The 19,560-nt window shown below is 42.3% G+C and overlaps 1 protein-coding gene across 3 annotated transcripts; it reads left to right on the top strand.

Annotated features, from left to right (window-relative positions):
- Positions 1 to 6: 6 nt before the first annotated feature.
- Positions 7 to 18,517, top strand: MRPS18A (mitochondrial ribosomal protein S18A). Of its 3 annotated transcripts, XM_052674324.1 has the most exons (7): positions 7 to 146; positions 397 to 428; positions 3,599 to 3,703; positions 9,408 to 9,531; positions 10,288 to 10,354; positions 14,737 to 14,821; positions 18,055 to 18,224. In XM_052674324.1, the coding sequence occupies exons 1-6, from the start codon at positions 47 to 49 to the stop codon at positions 14,786 to 14,788; spliced, it is 480 nt and encodes a 159-aa protein (XP_052530284.1). In that variant the 5' UTR covers positions 7 to 46; the 3' UTR covers positions 14,789 to 14,821; positions 18,055 to 18,224. The 3 variants fall into 3 exon arrangements, with proteins under 3 accessions (XP_052530284.1, XP_052530279.1, XP_052530290.1); XM_052674319.1 differs by lacking the exon at positions 14,737 to 14,821 and having other exon boundaries at positions 18,055 to 18,517; XM_052674330.1 differs by lacking the exons at positions 14,737 to 14,821; positions 18,055 to 18,224 and adding an exon at positions 17,466 to 18,039.
- The last annotated feature ends 1,043 nt before the right edge of the window (positions 18,518 to 19,560 follow it).

The raw sequence follows: 19,560 nt of genomic DNA, 5'->3' as shown, positions 1-19,560 counted from the left end.
TTCCGCCGGCGGAAGCGGGAGTGACGGCAGCGAGGGCGACGACAAGATGGCGGCACCCGGCTTGGTGCGCGGGGCGTTCAGGCGGCTGTTCGCCGGGCTCTGGGGGAGCGGCTGGGTTTCACCACCGGCCAGAACCCTCCGGGAGGGTGAGTGCAGGAGTGGCCGTCGACGAAGGGCTGCTCGAGGGTCGGGGCAGTGCTCCGGGATCGTTCTGTATCTCTCCGGTCCCCGGGCTGCCCTCTCGCTCTGGTCTCGCACCGCGATGGAACATTGCTCTGTTTCACCACCACCCCACCACTTACCGCTTTTTTCTTTTTCTTTTTTAATTTTTATTAAGGAGAAATGAGTCTCATTTTGATTTCTTGTCTTTTTCTCCTTTATTTTTGTTTTGTGTAGTCGTGGAAGTGACTGAAGGCAACACGACCATAGTAAGTCTCTGTCTCTACTTCTTTCCCACTTGCAGCTCGTGCTGTTAATTCCTTCTGCAGAAGGGAATAAGCCTGTTGGTTCCAAAAGGGGAGGGTGAAAGGGTCGGCTTTCTGCCCAAACGACATCGCAGCCTGTGAAGGCCAAACAAAGGAAGAAGAGCGTTACAAGTGTAGTTAAGCTGGTTGGCCACACAAATGGTTTGGCCACAGCAAGCCTGGGTCGTCACCCTGCTGCTGGTGAGGTGATGGAGGGCTCCAGTGAGAGCTACCCTGACCTCTTATGTGGCAATACCCGATAAAACTGGGAGCCCTGACACTTGGTGTCATCTCAGCCCCATGGTTAGCACGAACAGGCATGGTAAAAGTTTGCCTGAGTGCAGAGCTGTTCAGTGCCAGCTGTATGACACGTGTGTGCTGCTTGCCTTTAACGTGCATTGTGTTTGTTAGTCACAGTATGTGCCTTACCGGCTGCTCATGGTGTTAAGCTTGCCTTTCATAATGCGTCCCATGAGAAAAAAAATCAGTAGAAGAGCTGTAGTCAAAAGGAAGACTCTAGATGCTCAAAGAATATTGCTTCTGAAAATAAACAGGTTTTGAGGTATCTGATTAAAAAAAAAAAAAAGAAGAGCATTTTCTCAGCTATAATATGTGAGAGAAAAACATCAAAGCACTAGAATTAGCATTTTGCTTAATTAATGCCATCTGATCTGTTGTACTTTATCAAGAGAATTATTGGTGTTTAGAAAAAGTGCTGAAATAAATAAGGATGGGGAGCAAAATTCAATTAATCTGCTCATATTACGTATACCAGTAACGATATGTATCTTGTAGACAGACAGTACAGATACTTGAAAGTGTTTAAATATCACTGGGGGAGCAGAGCAGGAATTATATATAAATAAGGATTGAAGGGACTTTTTCTTCCTAGTGAAATGGGCAAAAACTGACTGTTTATACGCTTAAAAGTCTGAGTTTCCTTTGTGTCATCTTTGGATGTGAGGACACTGCCATGTTTGAAACTTGAATGGAGTAGGTTACTTGTATGTATAACTTTTTACACTAGCAGAGTCTTCTAGGAAAAAAAAGAAGTCTCAGCTTCCTGTCTCTTTGTGCATCATGGGGAAGATCTGGATACTTCTGCATAATATGCATCAATAATAATGCATCAACCTATGATTCATCCACGGTCATAGATGAGAAAATCTTGTAACTTGATTCTTGTATCTTGTAAATTGATCAGCTAAAGGGCTGATGCATTTCTTAGCATATCCTCTGGTCACTCCATTTTTCCTACAAGCTCAACATCAGGTTTTTCTTAATCCGTCTGTGTGCTCATCTTCCTATAATCTCTTATCTTTAATCAGTATTGAAGGAAGTGTTGTGTATGAGCCAGATGAATGAACCCTAAAGGAATTCAGAATTCATCAGCATACTGAGAACATCAAATCTTTGTACTCATTCTTAGTCCTGTAACAGAAGAATAATAACTCAGTGGCGTAACAGTATGATAGCCCTCAGTTATTGGTCAATAATTACCCAAACCTGTGTGTTGAAATTGTGTCAAGAAAAACTGATGTAGCATTCTGATTATATTTTTTCTCATTCACTTGTGAGATGAAATTACAGTCAAAGTACAGTCTGAAGTCAGACTGCCAAGAATCAATGAGACTCTGAGGGAATCAGACATACTGGCTTCCCCAGAAATCATTTTACCAACAAATGGAAAGTAGATACTGACCTGTATTTTATTTATATATAGAGATATATAGATATTTAGATATATCTAAAATGCTGGTCAGTGTGTGCATGTGTGTTATTATTATTAATGTAAAACTTTCTGTTGAAACTGTGGGAGAAGAAGTCTTAAGTAAAAATCGAGAATATTCCCTCTTTTTGAGGTACGGAGGTGCTTCAGCCACAAATAACCTACTCATTTGCCATCACTAGACAAAAAAGGTGCTTGGTCTAATATCTTACATCATGGCATTTCAGATGAATACCAGTGTCCCACACATACTTAGAGAAAATGGCATGTTTTTTTTCTTCCCAGGTTTTCAGACCCAGAACTTGACAATTCAAAATAAAACAGCTTTTTTTTTTTTTCTCCTTACAAGCAAAGTTGTGCTCATCCACAGTATGGCAGACTTTAATTAGATAGTTGGGATTTTTTTAAACTCTGTTTCTTGAACTATTTGACCCTAGCAGTTGGTGTTCCATATGTGGTTTTAATCTTGACCAGAAATTTTCTTCTTCCAGAACATTTTGAAGAAAAACTGACTTCGTCTTTTTTGTCTTTTCTGTCCATTCAGCTGCAAGTTGATAGCTCTTGCTTCTATTCATATAAGCCCTCAAAAAAAAAAGAAAGACAAGTACACGTTTGTGTATGTAGACATCATATTCCTAACATCTACATTTAGAAAACAAATTTCTCAAGTTCCTCCTACGTACACCTTCTACATTTCTTTGGATTTTTCTACATTTCTTTTGAGAAAGTTAAGAAAATTTGCGTGTTAGATGTCACCATTTTGTAGTGACAGAGGAAAAGGTTGTAAAATAGTTGCCCAAAGGAATTGTTCAGGGAATTGAACTAGAAAAAATATTGGTGTAATTTTAAAAAGAATGAAAAAATCACACAACATTCCTGTCTGATTTTTTTCCTCATAATTTTCCCCATTGGTGGTTTATAATCCAGCAAGCCTATGCGTGTTTTGGCCCACAGCATGTATCTGCTACTCTCTGATATTCTCATATTCCCAGCAAAAATATTTAAGGCTTTTGGCTAACAGACTGCTACAATTGCAAGGCATAGTGGTTCAAAGGAATACCACAATAAGTGGAATTCAAGCAAGAATGAGAACTTCACGTTGTGTACTAGTTTAGATTTGAATAAAATATATGTAAGATTTACCAAATGGTTTTCTGAGCCCCTTTTCTTTTATCCCTATTGTCTTTGCATTCCCGAAGTGCTTGATTTGTGTGTGTGTGTTTGTATATATATTTATATATGCAAGTGAGTTGTATAATGCAAATCCTGTCTCCCTTACACCTGTGCAATACTGGTCGGCATGTTTTAGACTTGATGAAAGATATTCCTCAAGTCACAGAGCAGGTTAGGTGCAGGTACTATGGAATCTTTACTCATTCATTGTATTCTATGAATTGCTTCTTAGATTGAAGGGAAAATTATAGAGGATGTTGAAACACCAACGCCTCCTAACCCCTCTGGCCAGTGTCCTATCTGTCGCTGGAACCTGAAGCATAAGTACGATTATGTGGTAAGTCTAATGAAGTAGTGTTCCCCACAGGTGGATAAATATTGCTCTCGGGTGTAATGTACTGTGCAGTCTGCCCCCTTTCTTCTCTCCCTGGATGTGGTAAAAGTAGGCAATTCCATCTATGCTTCCTTTGATTGTAACAAGAATAACTTCCTACATTGTAATTGCTTGCCTTGGCTGGTCGTGTTCATTGGAGGGAAAAAAAAAAGGAGGGGGATTTTCTCATATCGATAGGAGGTTTGGGATTATGCATGTGCCCATTACTGCTTACCATCTGATCCTAGAGCATGTGTTTCTAGTGTGCTTAGCTCTCCTTCAGCATTGCACTTCTAGTTAAATGGAACTGGAATGCAATATTAAACTATCAGATTCAAGCCTGTTGTAACGCCAGAGAGGCCAATAAACTTGATTAAATCAATTGTGTATTTGAGCACCATGGTTTCATTTTGGATCACTGTCCACTAAGGTAGTAACTGAACTTAAGAACTCTAAAGTTCTTGATGGATATGAGGTAGAGCACACATGCTTACTTCCCTTTCCCCTTAGCAACAGAAAAAAAACAGATTTTGATTGATGTCTTTTGCAGGAAATGATTATGAGAGTATTAGTAACACTAAACGTGGAAGATAGAGGGGAAACTCTGTAATTTTTTAAAGCAAAAGCACCATAGAATAGAGAGTATGAGGTAGAAGACACCAGATGTAGCCTCGCCAGAGGTCATTCAAACACAGAGGTCATAAAAGAACTAAGTGTTCCCACCACCCTAAAATACCAGTGCTGGAATCAAAAAAGAAAACCAGACAAGAACATCCTGTTACTAAGATTAGGTAACAGAGAAGTCAGAACAAGTTAATGCCAGTAGGATTAAGGTGAAAGAGATACAAATACATCTGGAGGAAAATGAATACTTTTGAGAAAGGAAGACAGTTAATGTGAGAGAAACTGAAAGCCCTGTTAGCTGCACAATGACTGAGCTGCTCACATTCAGTCCTAGTGCACGCAGAGATGAAAAACTGTTTGGATATCTGGGTACTAATGACAGTCTTGCAGATGACTACTGCAAGGCAACAGGGAAAAAAAAAACAAATTAAACAGATACATATTTAAGCAACAGAAATAACTTAAGCATTGAATTAGGTACAGAGCAGGAGGCCTGGCTTGCGTGTAGCCCCCAGGTGGGGGCTACCTGCAGCCAGAGTATTTGGAATCACTGTTGAGACTGTTCCCAAAAATCAAGAAATCCTAGATACGTGTCCATCCTGACTGTTGCATAGTTGCTGAATGTTTATGTTTCTGAGTATATACATCCAGTACTCCTGCTGCAGAGCAGAATAGAATCTAGACAAAAGGCTGAAGATAGTAGCATGAACTAGCATATCCAAGTTGTAGCATGTTCCTGCCTCAGTATTTAGAGCTGTTCCTCCACGGAATTCCAGGGCTGATGTGAACTAGGAAAGTTTCAGTTCTGGAGTAGATCACCTCTTCTGCTTGAATAAGTGTGTTATATGTTTGAATGCCAGTTGAGAATGTATGGGCTTTTAAATGTTACGGTGAATAAAACCTCCCTTTTTTTGCACAAAAGCTCTCTGCTATTTTCCTATGCTACAGCAGTGATGACTAGCAGAATCTTGAAGTGCTCAAACAATAAAGGGCAGACACATTACTGTGTGGGTAATTAAATGGTGGCACAATTTACTCGCTGGTGGTTGAATTATCCTAAAAGACAGTAAATCGAGAACAGCTATTTTTGTTAAAGACACAGGCTAGTTTATAAAGCGTAAACTATAACCTGTGTTTGGTAAGAGATTAAAATAGATGGATCACAGTGGTTCTTTTGAGATTGATAAGCTGAGATCAGTCAGTTGCACAGAAGGGAAAGTGTGAGCTTTTTTGCTTGGGACGCTTGTAATTGGAATGAATAAGGCACTATGAAAAGGGAAGTGTTGAATTAGCCCCTGAGGGAGCTGAGTAATATGACCTCATAGGACTTTTCTTTTGTGATGGGCAACTAGCACAGTCTAAAGTAGTGGCATAATGAGTTACTTTAGCTGTCGTAGAACGGGGGGACCAATGTCTCCTAAGTTATTAATCAACCAAACAGGCATTGTGAGCACTCTCGGGTCATGATTCCAACTTGCCTCAGCTGTGGTGTAGGGAGCTGCAGTTGTCATTGCCAGTTCAGTCCTTAGTCTCTGCTAGGCTCAGGATAAAGGGGCCCGAGGCACAAATTCCCACAGTTTGTGATCTGGGTATGTCTATCCACTAAAAACTGAGAGTTGATTTTATTTTCTGTAGCCACTGGAGATTTTAAAAAATAAAATGATTTTGATCACTGTCAGGCAACGGGGTTGAAATCTTCACTCTTCTTACAAAATATCTAGAGGATGGTGTACAGCTCCCAGGAGTAAGAGTGAAAGGAAGAAGTATATTCTTGTGTAACTGGAAATAATGACTTGGCTGGTACAACCCAGTAGTAATTTGGCTACGCAGACAAATCTTACTCTGGTAAGTGAAGGTTTTAATGAATTGCATATAACTCGCCAAGGACATTTCTTTTCAGATTGTCTGCAGATAGTAAAATGCAGAGATGCCTCTGCGTTTCAGTTGCTAAACAAAACACAACGTATAGCACATTATTGTGAACGGATAGCAAGTTTACCCAGATCTTTTAGAGGTGTAGAGGTGAAGGCTAAGCTGCTTTTTTCTTTTTCTTTTTCTTTTTCTCCTTATCCATTTCAACCATCATTAGTCGGAGTTAGGCAGTAAATATGTCATTTTGCTTTAGCAGCAATTAGAGGAAACTGAACTGCAAAATTTGCCTGTTAGCCCTAGATTAATTCAATCCAAGTTGTTTTCATCAAATGCTGCAGATTACTGGGGTGGGAATCTGGGTCCAGCCTCGTGGGAGCTGTCCAGTGATTAAAGCAAAGCTGTGGTTACAGGCTTGGCTGTCCATTAGCACAGAATGTGAATTTCATGGAACATGACGGCACCATGAGAACGTGCCAGACATATTTTTTTCTTTGACTCTTCTACTTACTTGCACACTTCCCTCCACAGCTGCCCCATAAAGTTGGCTGTACCTGTCTGCTTTCTCCCAGTGGTAAGATGCATCTGTGTGATTACGATGGGAGACCAGGCACCTGGTCTGTTAACTGTGGGAATCTTCAGAAACAGACAAACCTTCTGTTGAGTATGCAGCATTTTAAGCCAAATGGCATGAGTGTGATTTGAAGCTGTGGCAGTTAGAACGTAGGCAATTTCACTTGAGAAATGACTGCCACACAGAGCTGGTCAGCTGGTGACACTGTTGCTCAGAGATAATAACAAAGAATGGATTTTCCTGATTTTTTTTTTTTTTTCCAGTGGAAGAACAAGCACTGTCTCCCTTTTTACTTTTCACCTCCCCCTTTTGCATGGAAATATTCGATAACAGCCCTGTGACTCCATGAGGCGTGGTGGTAATATGAGAAAGCACTTGGACCACACACACCCTTCACTAGAGCCTGTGGCCTCCTTAGGCTTTCACTGTAGCAAAGACTGGAACAGCCTTAAACTTGCCATCATCTCCCTTTTCCCTCTTTCCCACAGAGTAATGCAGGCTAGTAGAAAAGCCTAGGGGGTTTTTCATTTCCTAGGCACTTTGAGCTGAACAGCCCTTTCTCACTTAAGGATGTGATATGTTTGTGCAAATTGAGGTGTTGGTGATTTGGAGAACTGGGTAGCTAAAGAAGATGGAAAAAGGGGGAAGGAGTCTTGTTTAGGTTTCCTGGATCCAATCCAGTGCATTTCAGGAGTGGCTGAAAGTCAGTGCCCTTGGACTGCTTGGCTGGCCCCTGCCCAACTTCCACCAACGCAGCTGGCACCGACTGATCCCCTGGTTACTGTTCTCATTGGCAAGGCAGTGTACTAGCTGGACCAAAGACACTTCTCTTCCCTTTTATCTACAGATGGCCTCTTGAGAGCTTCCTGCTCGTTGCTCAGCTATGTTATTCTTGTTCTAATGATACAGCATCACCGTGGATGGTGAATGATAAGTCATTTTGTATTTATAAAATGAAGGAGATGGATCTGAAAATCAGCCTGATCGTGTTAGTTGGTAGAAGGGGAGCTAAGGAAGAGGGAAATTGTCATGATCACAATAGTGAAGATAGGATTGGGGAAAAATAAACATCTGGATTTTTGACTGCAGCATTTGTATAACTGCATCTCATATTGCAGAATTGGTTATTACTAGAAAGTTTGTACTGAATTCTAGCAGCCCGCTTCAGAGGTTAACTGGTCTCATGCAGTAGGGGTGGATTTATAAATCCAATATAGCTCAAGTTTCTGAATGCCCATTTTTATTCCACTTGTGATTGTATGTCTTTGCAGTGGCAGTAAATGAAGCAAGGAATGTTTCAGGGAGCTTTGTGTAAAATAGAATAGATGTGGAGTGGGAAAAGGGAGAAGGATACTCCTCAAACAGGCAGAGGAGTATCAAGTGCTGATATACCTGGTTTGAATTCCCAGCATGTTGAAGTGTCTGTTGTCACGTCCCTTCCAGCCTGTGAGCCACCTCTGCGTGGTCCAGCTACCTCAACTATGGACGTGTTTATAGTACTGGAGAAGTAAACTCTCAGTTAGCAACAAGTCTGTGAACAGATGGAGAAAAATCAGGACAAAGGCCCCAGAAGCACTTCAGGCCAACTTATGCAGACATCAGCACGTCAAGGGGACCTGCCTATGTAGGTCTGAGGGTGCACTAGCAGTGGTGGTGCGTGTGGAAGTGAAGAGCTGGACTGGTTTACTGTGTGCAGTTAATGGGACACTCATGCAACAGCTGTTGCTGCTGTGCTTAGGAATTTGTAATCTCAGACCTGTGATAATATCTGATTCTAGAGATTCCTTTAATTTTGTTTTTATTAAAAGTGCTTTACATTTCTAGAGCTCTTAATTAAGAAGGTCAACAGCAGTTTAATCTAAATGATCCTTGAATCTCAGCCAAACCCTCAGTATGTTTTGAATACTCCTTCTGTGCAGTGTGACTCTAACATCTCTGACTAATGCATACACAGGCAAAGAACTGAAAGCGGTGATTTATTCTATTAGGTCTTTCCTATCAGCATATGTTCTTTTCTTACAACAAGCTTTTCGTGCAAGATTTTGGACTGTTTCCCTGTTCTCCACCCTCCAGAGAGACATGAGGGAAGTTCTACCATGGGAAACTGGACAAAAGTTTGAGGAATAGATACCAGAGAACAATCCTGCTCTGAGGGGAACAAGGAAAGGGCCAGAGGTGATCTAACGTATCTGTGACCTTTAGGATAGCAGCTGTAATGGCGTTTCAAGTTGTGTAAACACTGTCCATCTGTAGGTCTTGTGTAACTGTGCCTCAGTACCTAGGACACATTATCTTAGCCAGAATCTTGGAGCAAGTGACAGTGAAGTAGTAGGGATTGAAGCTGACATCATGTGTTTACAGTAATGAAGTGAGGGGAAGACTCAGACCATGTTAGTGACCTCACTGAGTTAAGCTGGCGGGCAAAGCGATGGCTAGCGAAACCCACTTGTTGACAAGCTGCATCTGAGATGTGTGGGAAGTATGCTTTGTTTTGGTTTGCTTTGTATTGAGTTCTGTACACAGCATGAGCACAACACCTAAGAATCACGGCAATTAAAGGAGCTGTAATACATTGGTTTTGCCCTTTTCTTGCTTCTGCAGGATGTCTTGCTCTTGAGCCAGTTCATCCGTTCTGATGGAGGGATGCTGCCACGAAGGATCACAGGCCTCTGTTTGGAGGAGCACAAGAAGATTGCCGCCTGTGTGCAGATGGCACACCGTGCAGGTACCTCACCTCCTCCTTCAGACAACATCCTTAGTGCAGGGCAGAGAGCCCCATGAAAGGGCTCTCTCACCCAGTTAGTATGCTGGTGAGATTTCAGTGTCTAGTCAGCAAACCCATTATGCACCTAGTACAGGGGCAGGATGACTGACCAGAAAGAAACTACTTACTCTGCTTTCTTTCTGTCTTGGTTCCTGCCTTAGCAGTAGATATTTACTCCTAGATGAGTCTACCATTGCTGAAGGATGTGGGAAATCTCAGTCTATAGTACCTAATGATTAAATGCCAGTTTCTAAATTGACATGTTTTAGCATAAGCTTGATTTTCTACCCATTAATGTACCTGTCTCCTATCTGCCTTGGGAAGTTCTTTGTTTTTAACTGGGAGCAGATCCCAGGTTAACACAGTCTGAGTATTATCCAAGTTAAATTGACTGAAGATTTTAATAGTCAAATTGTCATCCTGAAAGTGGAATCTGATTGGACTTTAGTGCTTTATGTTCTCTCAAAAAGCCGTTCTGTTGAGCCTAAGTCCTTGGCATGTGTTTCCTCTCAGTGTGTACACCAGAACCTCCTAACTAATCTGTGGCTAGAGTGCTGGTTCAGCAATGACGAAAGAAAGAATAAATACTTTTTCTGCTCTAGTTGTGTTTTAGCAGTAGGGATCTGGGTTGCCTGGCTTATGAGGTATAAGTAACTTGTAGATGCTATAGATGCAACACAGGCACTGTATTCTCACACCTTTCTTTTTCTATCTCAGGTTTGCTGCCAAACCACAGGCCTCTACTTCCTGAAGGGCATGTTCCCAGGAAAACCAAGTTGAACAGGTGAATATTCTTGTCTTTCCATGTCTCTTTTTCAGGAGTAGGTTAGAAGAGAAAAAGCAGTTCTTTATAACTGGCTAGAACATGCCTTACACAGCAGGTCTTACAAAGAATACGTGTCCACTGTCATGAAGTTCTTTCATTAGGCTTTTAAGGACAAACTGCATCTCGTTCAATCAGTCTGTCCCCACATAATGAATGCCACACATTACTCTGCCCTCCCTTCTTCAGCCTCACTTGCCTCCTGTTCATTAATATTCAGTAGGACAGACATAAAAAGCTGCCACAGAAATGGAGTCACAGCATCACAGAGCAGTTGAGGTTGAACAGGTACTGTGGAGACTATTTAGTCCTCACCTGCTCAAGCAGGGTCACTTACTGCTGATTAACCAAGAATGCCTAGCCAAATTTTAAATATCTCCAAGGGTAGACCATTCACAGTTTCTCTGGGCAGCTTGTTCCAGAGTTCTGCCACTCACAGTTAAGGAGGTACTTTCTTAAATATGGATGACATTTCTTTCAATTAGTGTGCACTGCCTCTTGTCTTTTTGCTGGGCACCACAGAGACGAGCCTGGCTGCCTTCTTTGTACCTTCCTTTCAGGTATTTATAAGCACTGATAAGACTCTCTCTGAGCCTTCTTGTGTCCAGAATAGAGAGTCCCTTCTCTCTCAGCCTTTCAGTGTCCAGCCCCCAACTGCACTTGGGACAAAAGGGTGCTCAGGATGGGTACCAGCAATGTGTTGGGGTGAGCAGCTAGCAGGGGCCTGACAGAAGCTTGTTTTACTGTGCTCCATCTCCATTTGCCCTTTCTGACTGCAAGCTGTGATTCGTCCTCAGCCTGCCCTTCCTGTGTAACAGGCTGTCTTCCCCCTCCCAGGACTGAATGGCCCCTGGCCTTGGGGGCGAACCTAAAGGCTGCTGTCGCCTTCTGCGCTTTGCTCAGCGTTAGGAGGTGCTAATCCCCTGTTTATGGCCTCACACTCTGTTTCCATGGGGATGTCAGAGCGGTTTATGAACCCTGCATTAGCAAGCCATAGGGTTACCAGAGGCCATGGGGCTGTTGCTGGGAGAGCTTAGGCTTCAGGGTTTGGGGCAGTCAGAGACTCCTTCCTGCATTTCAGATCTAATGCTCTGCAGTGGAGATCTGAGGCAGGCCCTTGAAAAGCTCCCTGAGATGCTGTCAGGCTGTGCACTGAGTACTGGGGAGAATCAAACTGGAGGACTCTACGTTTGGTGCAGCCTTGTTTCCATCAGATACTTTGACTCTTTGTTCCTGTATCTTAAAAGTCTTTGGGGTTCTTTAGTTGCTGCATCTATCCAGCAGCTGTGGAGTGTAGCGCATTATCTAGTTAGCATTCACACAGCAACCCTGGGTCGAGACAGGAAGTGATAAATCCTGTATCTTGCTGGAATCGCACCAGGACTCCAGGTCTAATGCCTTGAATTTTGTAAATTATTGTTTAGAATTTTAGCGAGAACAGAAATACCTCAAGACGTGTTCTACATGGAAGCAGGTGCTTCCACCTCTAAAATTAAGAGATTTTAATTAATGATTAATATACACACCTTCCTGTTGTATTGCTAGTCCCACCTTACACCACATGATTTTTTTCTTTCCAGCAAGGAAATGTAACAGGCAGATTGCAGACGATGGAGGAAAAGAACAAAGCTATTGTTGAGGAGGTGGAACAGCAGTGAAATAGGCAGTCTTTGGGGTCTGAATGGAGACAATGGAAGGGATCAATAAATTTGATTGAAAGCTTTGGTAATGATGGAGCTGGAACCAGGGTAGAGTGTAGGGGTACTTCAGGAGTGCATCTGTGGTCTTTACAGCATTAACTTCTCAGTCTGTTGGAAGGGGAAAATCTGTATCTCCTTGGAAATCTTATCCAGTGTGCCTCTCTGAGAGTTTTACTTACGGTTTACTTTACTTACGGTTCTGTGGAACCGTAGCTGGCATTGGTTGAAGCAGGAGTTAATTACTTCCTTCCTCCTGCCCTACAGGAGCAGGGTGCCCCTGCAAGTTTGGAAGGGTACCTGTGCATGCTGTAGACTTTTAACCAGCACTTACTTGAGGAATGAAGACAGAGTTATTCTTGGAAGTTTCTTCTGAAAATGACTTGTCCAAGCTTACATTCCCTTTGCCTATGTAACCATTCTTGAAGTCTTTGTGAGGCCATAGTAAGCGGGAATGAACTCAACATGTGGTAATTCCAAATGCAAGGGAGCCAGCACTTGAGGCCTGCTGGGTTTTCAAGCACAGGTAGCCTATCATAGTAGGTGCTGTTTTGAACAATTTTCCAAATCTTTGAGATTGAGCTTTTCTTGAGATTATTGACTGCTGTAGTTGTCTTTATCTCTGTTTAAATAAGAAGGAGCTGCTTTATTTTGCACTGCTACTGTAGCCCTGGGAATGTCAGTGGGGAGAAAATGAGCGATCATGTAATGTGCAGTTGTATCAGATTGCATCTTGGGCTACTTGTTAAAGCTTTTCAAGACTAGAATACAGGTAATGAACATTCCTTAGCACTAGTTTGACCAGCCTATGTACTCTCCAACTCATCCTGCAGTAATGGCTTCTTCATTCCACCATCAGTGGGTCTGCTCTGTGTGTAGTGTTGAAATAGATTCTTCTGCTCTCTATCTCCTCTAGAAAGCCCTGACCACTCTTTTAACAAGGATCAGGGATGCTGCCCTGCAGTTGATCTATTGATGTGAAGTTTGGATTTCTTGCTTTTCTGGAAAGTGCTTTTCTGGTGCTTACAAGCAGAATCACTGTTATATTTCTGAAGTTGTTTTATTGTTTCCATTGTACATACTTCAGACATTCTCTCTTACATTCCCCAGAATTGTCTGCATATTGGTAAGAATTTACCTGTTTTGTACTGGGTCATTTCACAGGCAGCTGACCCCATTTGTTAACCTGTTTCTGGGATGCAAGAGTAAAAGCAGAATGCTTTTGATCCCAGCTTGTTCTTGGTCATGCAGCTCTAGCACAGAGTGTATGTGATCACATCCATCATCCAGGATGTAATGTAACATAGAGAAGGAGATGGGGAACTGCAAAAGAAGGTACCACATGAAAGTGGAATGCCAGTTTGAGCCACACTGGCCATCGTGGTAGTGGGTGATGTGTGGAACAGCTTGGGGTCAGAATTTAATTGAGAGGCACTCCACAGCTCTCTGTTCTACTCCCTGCATTTGGAACACTGTACAGGTAAGACCCACTGTGGCATTCCTCATTTCTTGGATTTAGTTCTTTCTTTTCACATTCTGCCTGATTTGTTTTTGATGATGAGAGCTCATGAGTATTATTGCTTAACTGCTTTATTTGCTGTGGGCTCTTCTTTAGAAATATGGCCATCAGAGTTTCTGCATCATCCGTAAACTCTTCAGTCTATTGTCCTCTCCCTCTCTTTCATAACATTTATCTACAGAACTTGGGCATGAAACCAGTGAAGATTACCCCTTTCATTACAGAATTAGTCCCTATGGTTCATTTATTTGGCCCAGTCTGGGGCTTTCACTGTTTCCAAGGGTTGATTCTACAAGCAAACTTGTCTTGTAGCCAAAGCTTGTTCCCTCAGCCTGTCTGAATTCTCCCTTTCATAACTTCCTGTTATTACTTCTTATTTTTGAGTCCATTTATGCTCCTGCCTGGCATGTTCTGGTAAAGTGCTGCAGCAACAAAATATTGTCACTAGCCCATGAGGTTGAGGACATTTTCAAGGATTACACCAACACTGTGTGGAGTGACAGGCTGTTTGCAGATTCCAGGGTCGTATGTGCAGGCCACCGCACACCAGAACCAATTTGGGAAGCTGTCAAGTACAGCTGCAGGCCACACTCCTGTACTTGCTTTCCAGGAGTGGAAACCTGAACAACTCAGCAGTTTTGTTTACAGCATGGAGTTTACTGCGTGGATATTGTGGATTAACTATCCAGAACAGACACCAAGTTCAGGCCATCATCTAGATGCTTTCTTAACGTGAATATACCACTCTTCTTCTTCTGGTAGGCCCCTGTTGGTGGTTAAAGTATAATGTTGAGAAGTTGTTCCCTTTTCCAAAAGACTGAAGGATGTCACACGTTCCTTGAGTCACCCGTACTCTTGTCAGCAAGACATGCTGTACATGTGGAGTATGTGATTTTAAGTTCTCAGTTACTATTCCATTTTCAGCTTCCTACTGGAAGAACAGAAATTGGCACAGCTAATATCCAGGTCAGTCCTTCCTCCGCATGAACTGGAGAATTTGCTATGTGTCAGGGAAGAGGCAGGTTCCATATGAGCTCCTTATGAATTATAAAGTTCTCAGGCTCTGCAGACATCTCTCATCCCTCAGAGCAGAATCTGATTTCACTGCTATCAGTGTTTCATTCCAGCAGCTTGTGTTTTCTCTCATCTGTATGGAAACTGTGTGTGCATAGCATGTGAATTCAAAAGAGCAAAGAGCTGGAGTGGCTGCAGGTGAGCAAAACCAAGAAGTGTCAAGGGAACGGATGTGGCAGAGAGGAGGCAGTCTTGCCAGCACTTTGATAGAATGCTTCCTGCACAGTCTGTAGCCCGCTGCCTTCTGCTCTTAATCCAAACAAGAGACGGACTGAAAAAGTTCAATGAGGGTTCAGAAGTTCAGCCTTGAACCGCACCAGCATACTTGGGCTGCGCACAGAGCTGCAGTAGCCCCACGTGTAGATAATTTCTTTTACCCAGCACACAGAATTTCTGTGCTTATTTCAAGGTGTTAAGCAGCAGCCTCTAGGTGGGAAGGGTTTGGGGCCCTCCTGCTCATGGAGAAAAATCCATGGAAACTGATTTCTACGTGCCACAGATATTTTAGGTAACTGCAGTGACTGTGGCTGACTAATTACAACTTTTTCCATGCATTTTATGTCTTGCCATTTCCAATCATAGGAATGTGACCAAGATTTCCATCTTGCTTTGTCCAAACTAGTCACTTGTGTGTCTGGAGTCTAGGGATTCTGGTTGTTCTCTGGGATCCCACCACACAAAAGGTGGCGAGCAGAGCCCTGGGGTTGGTTGCTGCTCTCTGAGATTGCATTTCTTTCCTCTTTTGTCCAGAGTGAGAGCTCTGTATAATGAGATAACCAGTTAGGAGACTGGACACCAGTTGCATCTGGCATCCACATGGAGCCTGTGTCCTGACAACCCTCAGCTGATTGAGAAAATTTAGACCATCTGGCAGTGCATGTCTGTAGGTTATTGTAAAAGCTCCCCAAGACAAACCAGGTGGCTCGCTACAATGGAAACTTGGGTGACTTGGCTAGAGAAAGGTGCATGATTTCTTGAAACACTAGATTACATGGACAGTAGAGTTCACAGGAAAGTCCTGAGTGCTGGGCTTTGAAGCTCTCATACATGAGTTTTGTGGATTCTTGTTACTCTTGGGGACAAAAAAGAAATCTATTCTATGAAACAGTAGGAACTGGGGTTAGTAAAAGAGGAAAAGAAATTTTGTAGACTGAGTGCTCCCAGGCATCAGGCTTTTGCTATTGCTGAATCAAGGTTTAAAAAAAAAAAAAAAAAAAGCAGCAAACAAAACAGGACAAGTTTGAGTTTGGGACAAAGCAAGTATTAAAAGTGCTAAAAGCAAATGTGCTCCAGGAAGGGAAAGCGTCCAAATGTCTGTTTCAGCAAACAATGAAAAGCCCCAGCCTGCAGTCCCCAAAGGAAGCTAAAAGCCTGGACCAGAGGGCTGGATTAGACCTGCTCAAAGGAGAAATAACAAAAGCTTTAAAATCAGGCCATTACTAAATCCTCCTTCCTATGCAGAATTGGGGTGTGCACTTTCAGCCCCCACACAGAAACAGAGGGATTTCTTAAAAAGCCACTGTCTGTCTAAACCTGCACACAGCATTGATGTGTACCTCGCATTCACACATTTGCTTCTCTCTCAGTGAGAACATTTATTACCACGGGACCACTTTCCTGTACACGTGCAGACACATGACCAGAACTGCACTTGACATACTGTTGCATTAAAACAATTTCAGATTTTTCTTCCTTTGTTGTAACTGCAGTCTTGTGATACTAAAATCTGTGCTACAGGCTTCCCTTCATGGGGAAGTGTGAGAAAATGCAGCCCCATGTGCCTGTCAAATAACTCTACGCCTTCTTCCAAAAAAAGCTGCCTTCCATTGGCTCTTTCCCAAGTAGGGACCTGTGTTTGGTCTCTCTGAACTCCCCTGACGTTTGGAATGAGAGATAGGAGTCTCTCTGACTTCCTATCCTCATATTGTTATGTAAGGGATTCCGTTAATGCAGCAGTATAACATTACAATTCAAAAGGGGCTAATATATTGCATTTATGTGAGAAAAACTGACTGAACTTTGTTCCACACCATCTTTTGAATCCCTCCTGCCATCCTAACTATCATGAAGTCCTGAAAGTAAAAGCTTTCAAGTTTGAAAGTGGCTTGATTTCAGTGGCAGGAACCTCTAAATGTGATCCATTTTTTCAATCTGTATTGTTCGGGATCGCTGGGGAAGAAAAGTACTAGGAAAATGTGTTGCTGTTACATAGTCTATAGCTGCCTGGCATTGCAAGCTTTCTTTGTAGTTCCTGGGAATCTGCCACATGCCTTCAAATAAATGCATTACGTGGTCTCTGTCCAAAGTTCTTAATATCTCCAATTTGCATGATGCAAATGAAAGGTAACAAAGCTGTTTGGGGAGAGGATGACTGATTGAGGTTACATTAAGACCATGGGATTACTCAACATAGGCATGCAAACATCGCTGGACGAAGTTTATCAGACTGTTCCAAATTCTAATTTGTTGGAGCATTGTTTGTGCAGATTATGCTGGGGTTTTACTTTGGATCTTTATTGTCTGAAAAGACTCTTCTTTCTCTAAAGACCTCTGTTCCCTCTCTACTGGTAGCAAAAGATTTAAAGCCTAACAAAACTCCAGGCCACCCAGCCGCAGGGTAAGATTTCCAGTAACCGATTCTGAATCTGAAATCCCCTGCCAGTTTGCAAAGCCAAGTCTAAAACTTCAAATGGTAAAAAAAGCAGAGGATATTTGCCAGACTTTACTCCGGACAGAGATTTGCAGTTGCAAAAATTCAATTACAGTACCTCTTCCATTGCAGGTTCTGACTTCCTGCAGCAGCAAACTGTAATAGTATTATAAAGAGAATGCTAAAGCAAATTCGAGCATGTGAAAATGCAAAAACTGGGCCAGAATCACATCGTGTGGAAAAGAAATACCCATTGATCCACTGAAAGCAAACTAGTTCTTTTTTGGAGACTATTTTAACTGAACTTGGCCTTTGTAATCAGTTTATTTTGTTGAGGCGAGCTCTTGAAATGACATCTCCCCTACAAAATGGATGGACTCGCTCTTGAACTTAGTTGCAATGAAGGGATTCAGCGCTCCACGTTCGCTACAGGTGGACAACGTGCCGGTAGCCTGGAGATTACACCTGATTTGTTTCACACGACTGGAAGTCAGGCAGGTGCCAGTGGCTACAGTGCAGCAGAGGTGCAGCAGTTCCAAAACAAATAGTCCTTTTCAGTGGTTCCCTTCTGAACTGAGAGAGTTCTGCTCATCATTATTGCTTTCATAAAGAGGCAGGCGGAGAGGCAAAGGCAAGCAAACGAGTGTCAGCTTCTGCTTTGACTAAAGCTGTTTTGCCGTGGTTGGTCTCAATTTGAAATACGTGTGTATTGTTTTGACAGGTATCTGACTCGCTGGTCCGTCAGATCTGCAAAGCCCATCTGGAAGAGGGGCCCTAAGTGGTGCAGAGTTCCCATGCCGGTTGGAAACCTTCTTCTGAAGGATAATGTCAAATATATATACAAGCCGCTTTATTACAACCACTAGATTCCTGAACTGGCACAGTCAATGAGCACAGCTGTTTTACACTGTTCTGCTTTTTTGTTTGCAAGTTTGCTGGTATTTCCAAATTCAAAAACTCTCATTAGTGCTCTGTATTGTCTCTGGTGAATAAGCTGCGATGTTCCTCAAGGAAAACACAGGATTCAGCAAAGCAGAATTCAACGTTCAGAATGATTTTGGAGAAAGCAGGGGGCAAAGATTTTACCTCAAAGGCAGGAAGGCTTCTTTGTCACTGTAGTCTACTGCTGGGCTTGGAAAGGTGGTTTCCTTCTTTCCCAGAAATAAATGGTAATTCCCCTTTAATGTGTTTCAATTTGCCTCATTTGGGCTGTTGTATCTCGACACTGATGGAAGAGAAAACCTCCTGCAGCACCGTGTTTCCTCAGCAGTAACAAGTTATGTTAATGACTACCAAAGTGAAATATTTTTATAATCTGTACTACCTGTAATTTGCAGCAGAAAACACATGGCAGTGGCAGGCAGGCATGTGTATTTCTTACACATCCAGTTCAGTATTCCTACCTTGTGCATCCTTCCTGAATCAAGCAAATACACAATGTTGATATTCTTGACAACTGGACTTGCTTTTTCTCCCTGCAAATGCATTTTCTACATTTTCCATGTCAGTGATGAGGGTCCTTCTCAGGATAGTTTTGGGCTGCCAGATGTGCACAATTTTCTACCCTGTAAGTGAAAGGTGGCACCATTTCTGTCCTTATATAATATCTGTATGCAACTTCCACTGATCATTTCTCTTAAGAAGTGGTAATTAAGGGCCTCATATGAAAGGCTTATTAAATTATTAGGGTCATTATTGGTTCCATTTCTTTGATACTTATCTGAAAGCCACAAATCAACACAGCCTTTTATATGTACTGCTTGCATCAGAATTATCAGTTAATACTTACTGGTATGGACAGGAACAAAGGATTGGGATAAACCCATGTTACCTGGGAAATCAAATTAGTTTGTAATGGTTTTTTGTTTGTTTTTTGCTTCTGTGAAATGGAAACCCTGAATTTAGCCCCTTGAGATGGCTAAGATGTTTTGGCTTTGGGAAAGAACCAACACTCTGAAATCTCTGGGCTGGCCATCTCTGTTTTAACGAAGCTTTGAAACCTTCAGCCCTTCAGAAAAGGTTTTTCCTTCTCCTGTGAACAGAAGTGGATATGTTTTCTAGCCCAGGTAGCTGTGCTCAGTGAGTTCTGCTAACAGAAATGTCACTGGATAAAGCCATAGCTTCGAGGTGAACCTAAATGAGAAAGTTTTGCAAACAACTAGATGATGCCTACAGTGAATTTTTTTCTAAAGTTTTGTGAAATAAGCTGGAAGGACTGCACTAATTT

This window comes from Tympanuchus pallidicinctus, unplaced genomic scaffold (assembly GCF_026119805.1).
Source record: "Tympanuchus pallidicinctus isolate F22 unplaced genomic scaffold, pur_lepc_1.0 scaffold1, whole genome shotgun sequence".
NCBI lineage: Eukaryota > Metazoa > Chordata > Aves > Galliformes > Phasianidae > Tympanuchus > Tympanuchus pallidicinctus.
Note: the sequence above shows the minus strand (reverse complement) of the source record. Positions and strands in the feature narration are given on the sequence as shown.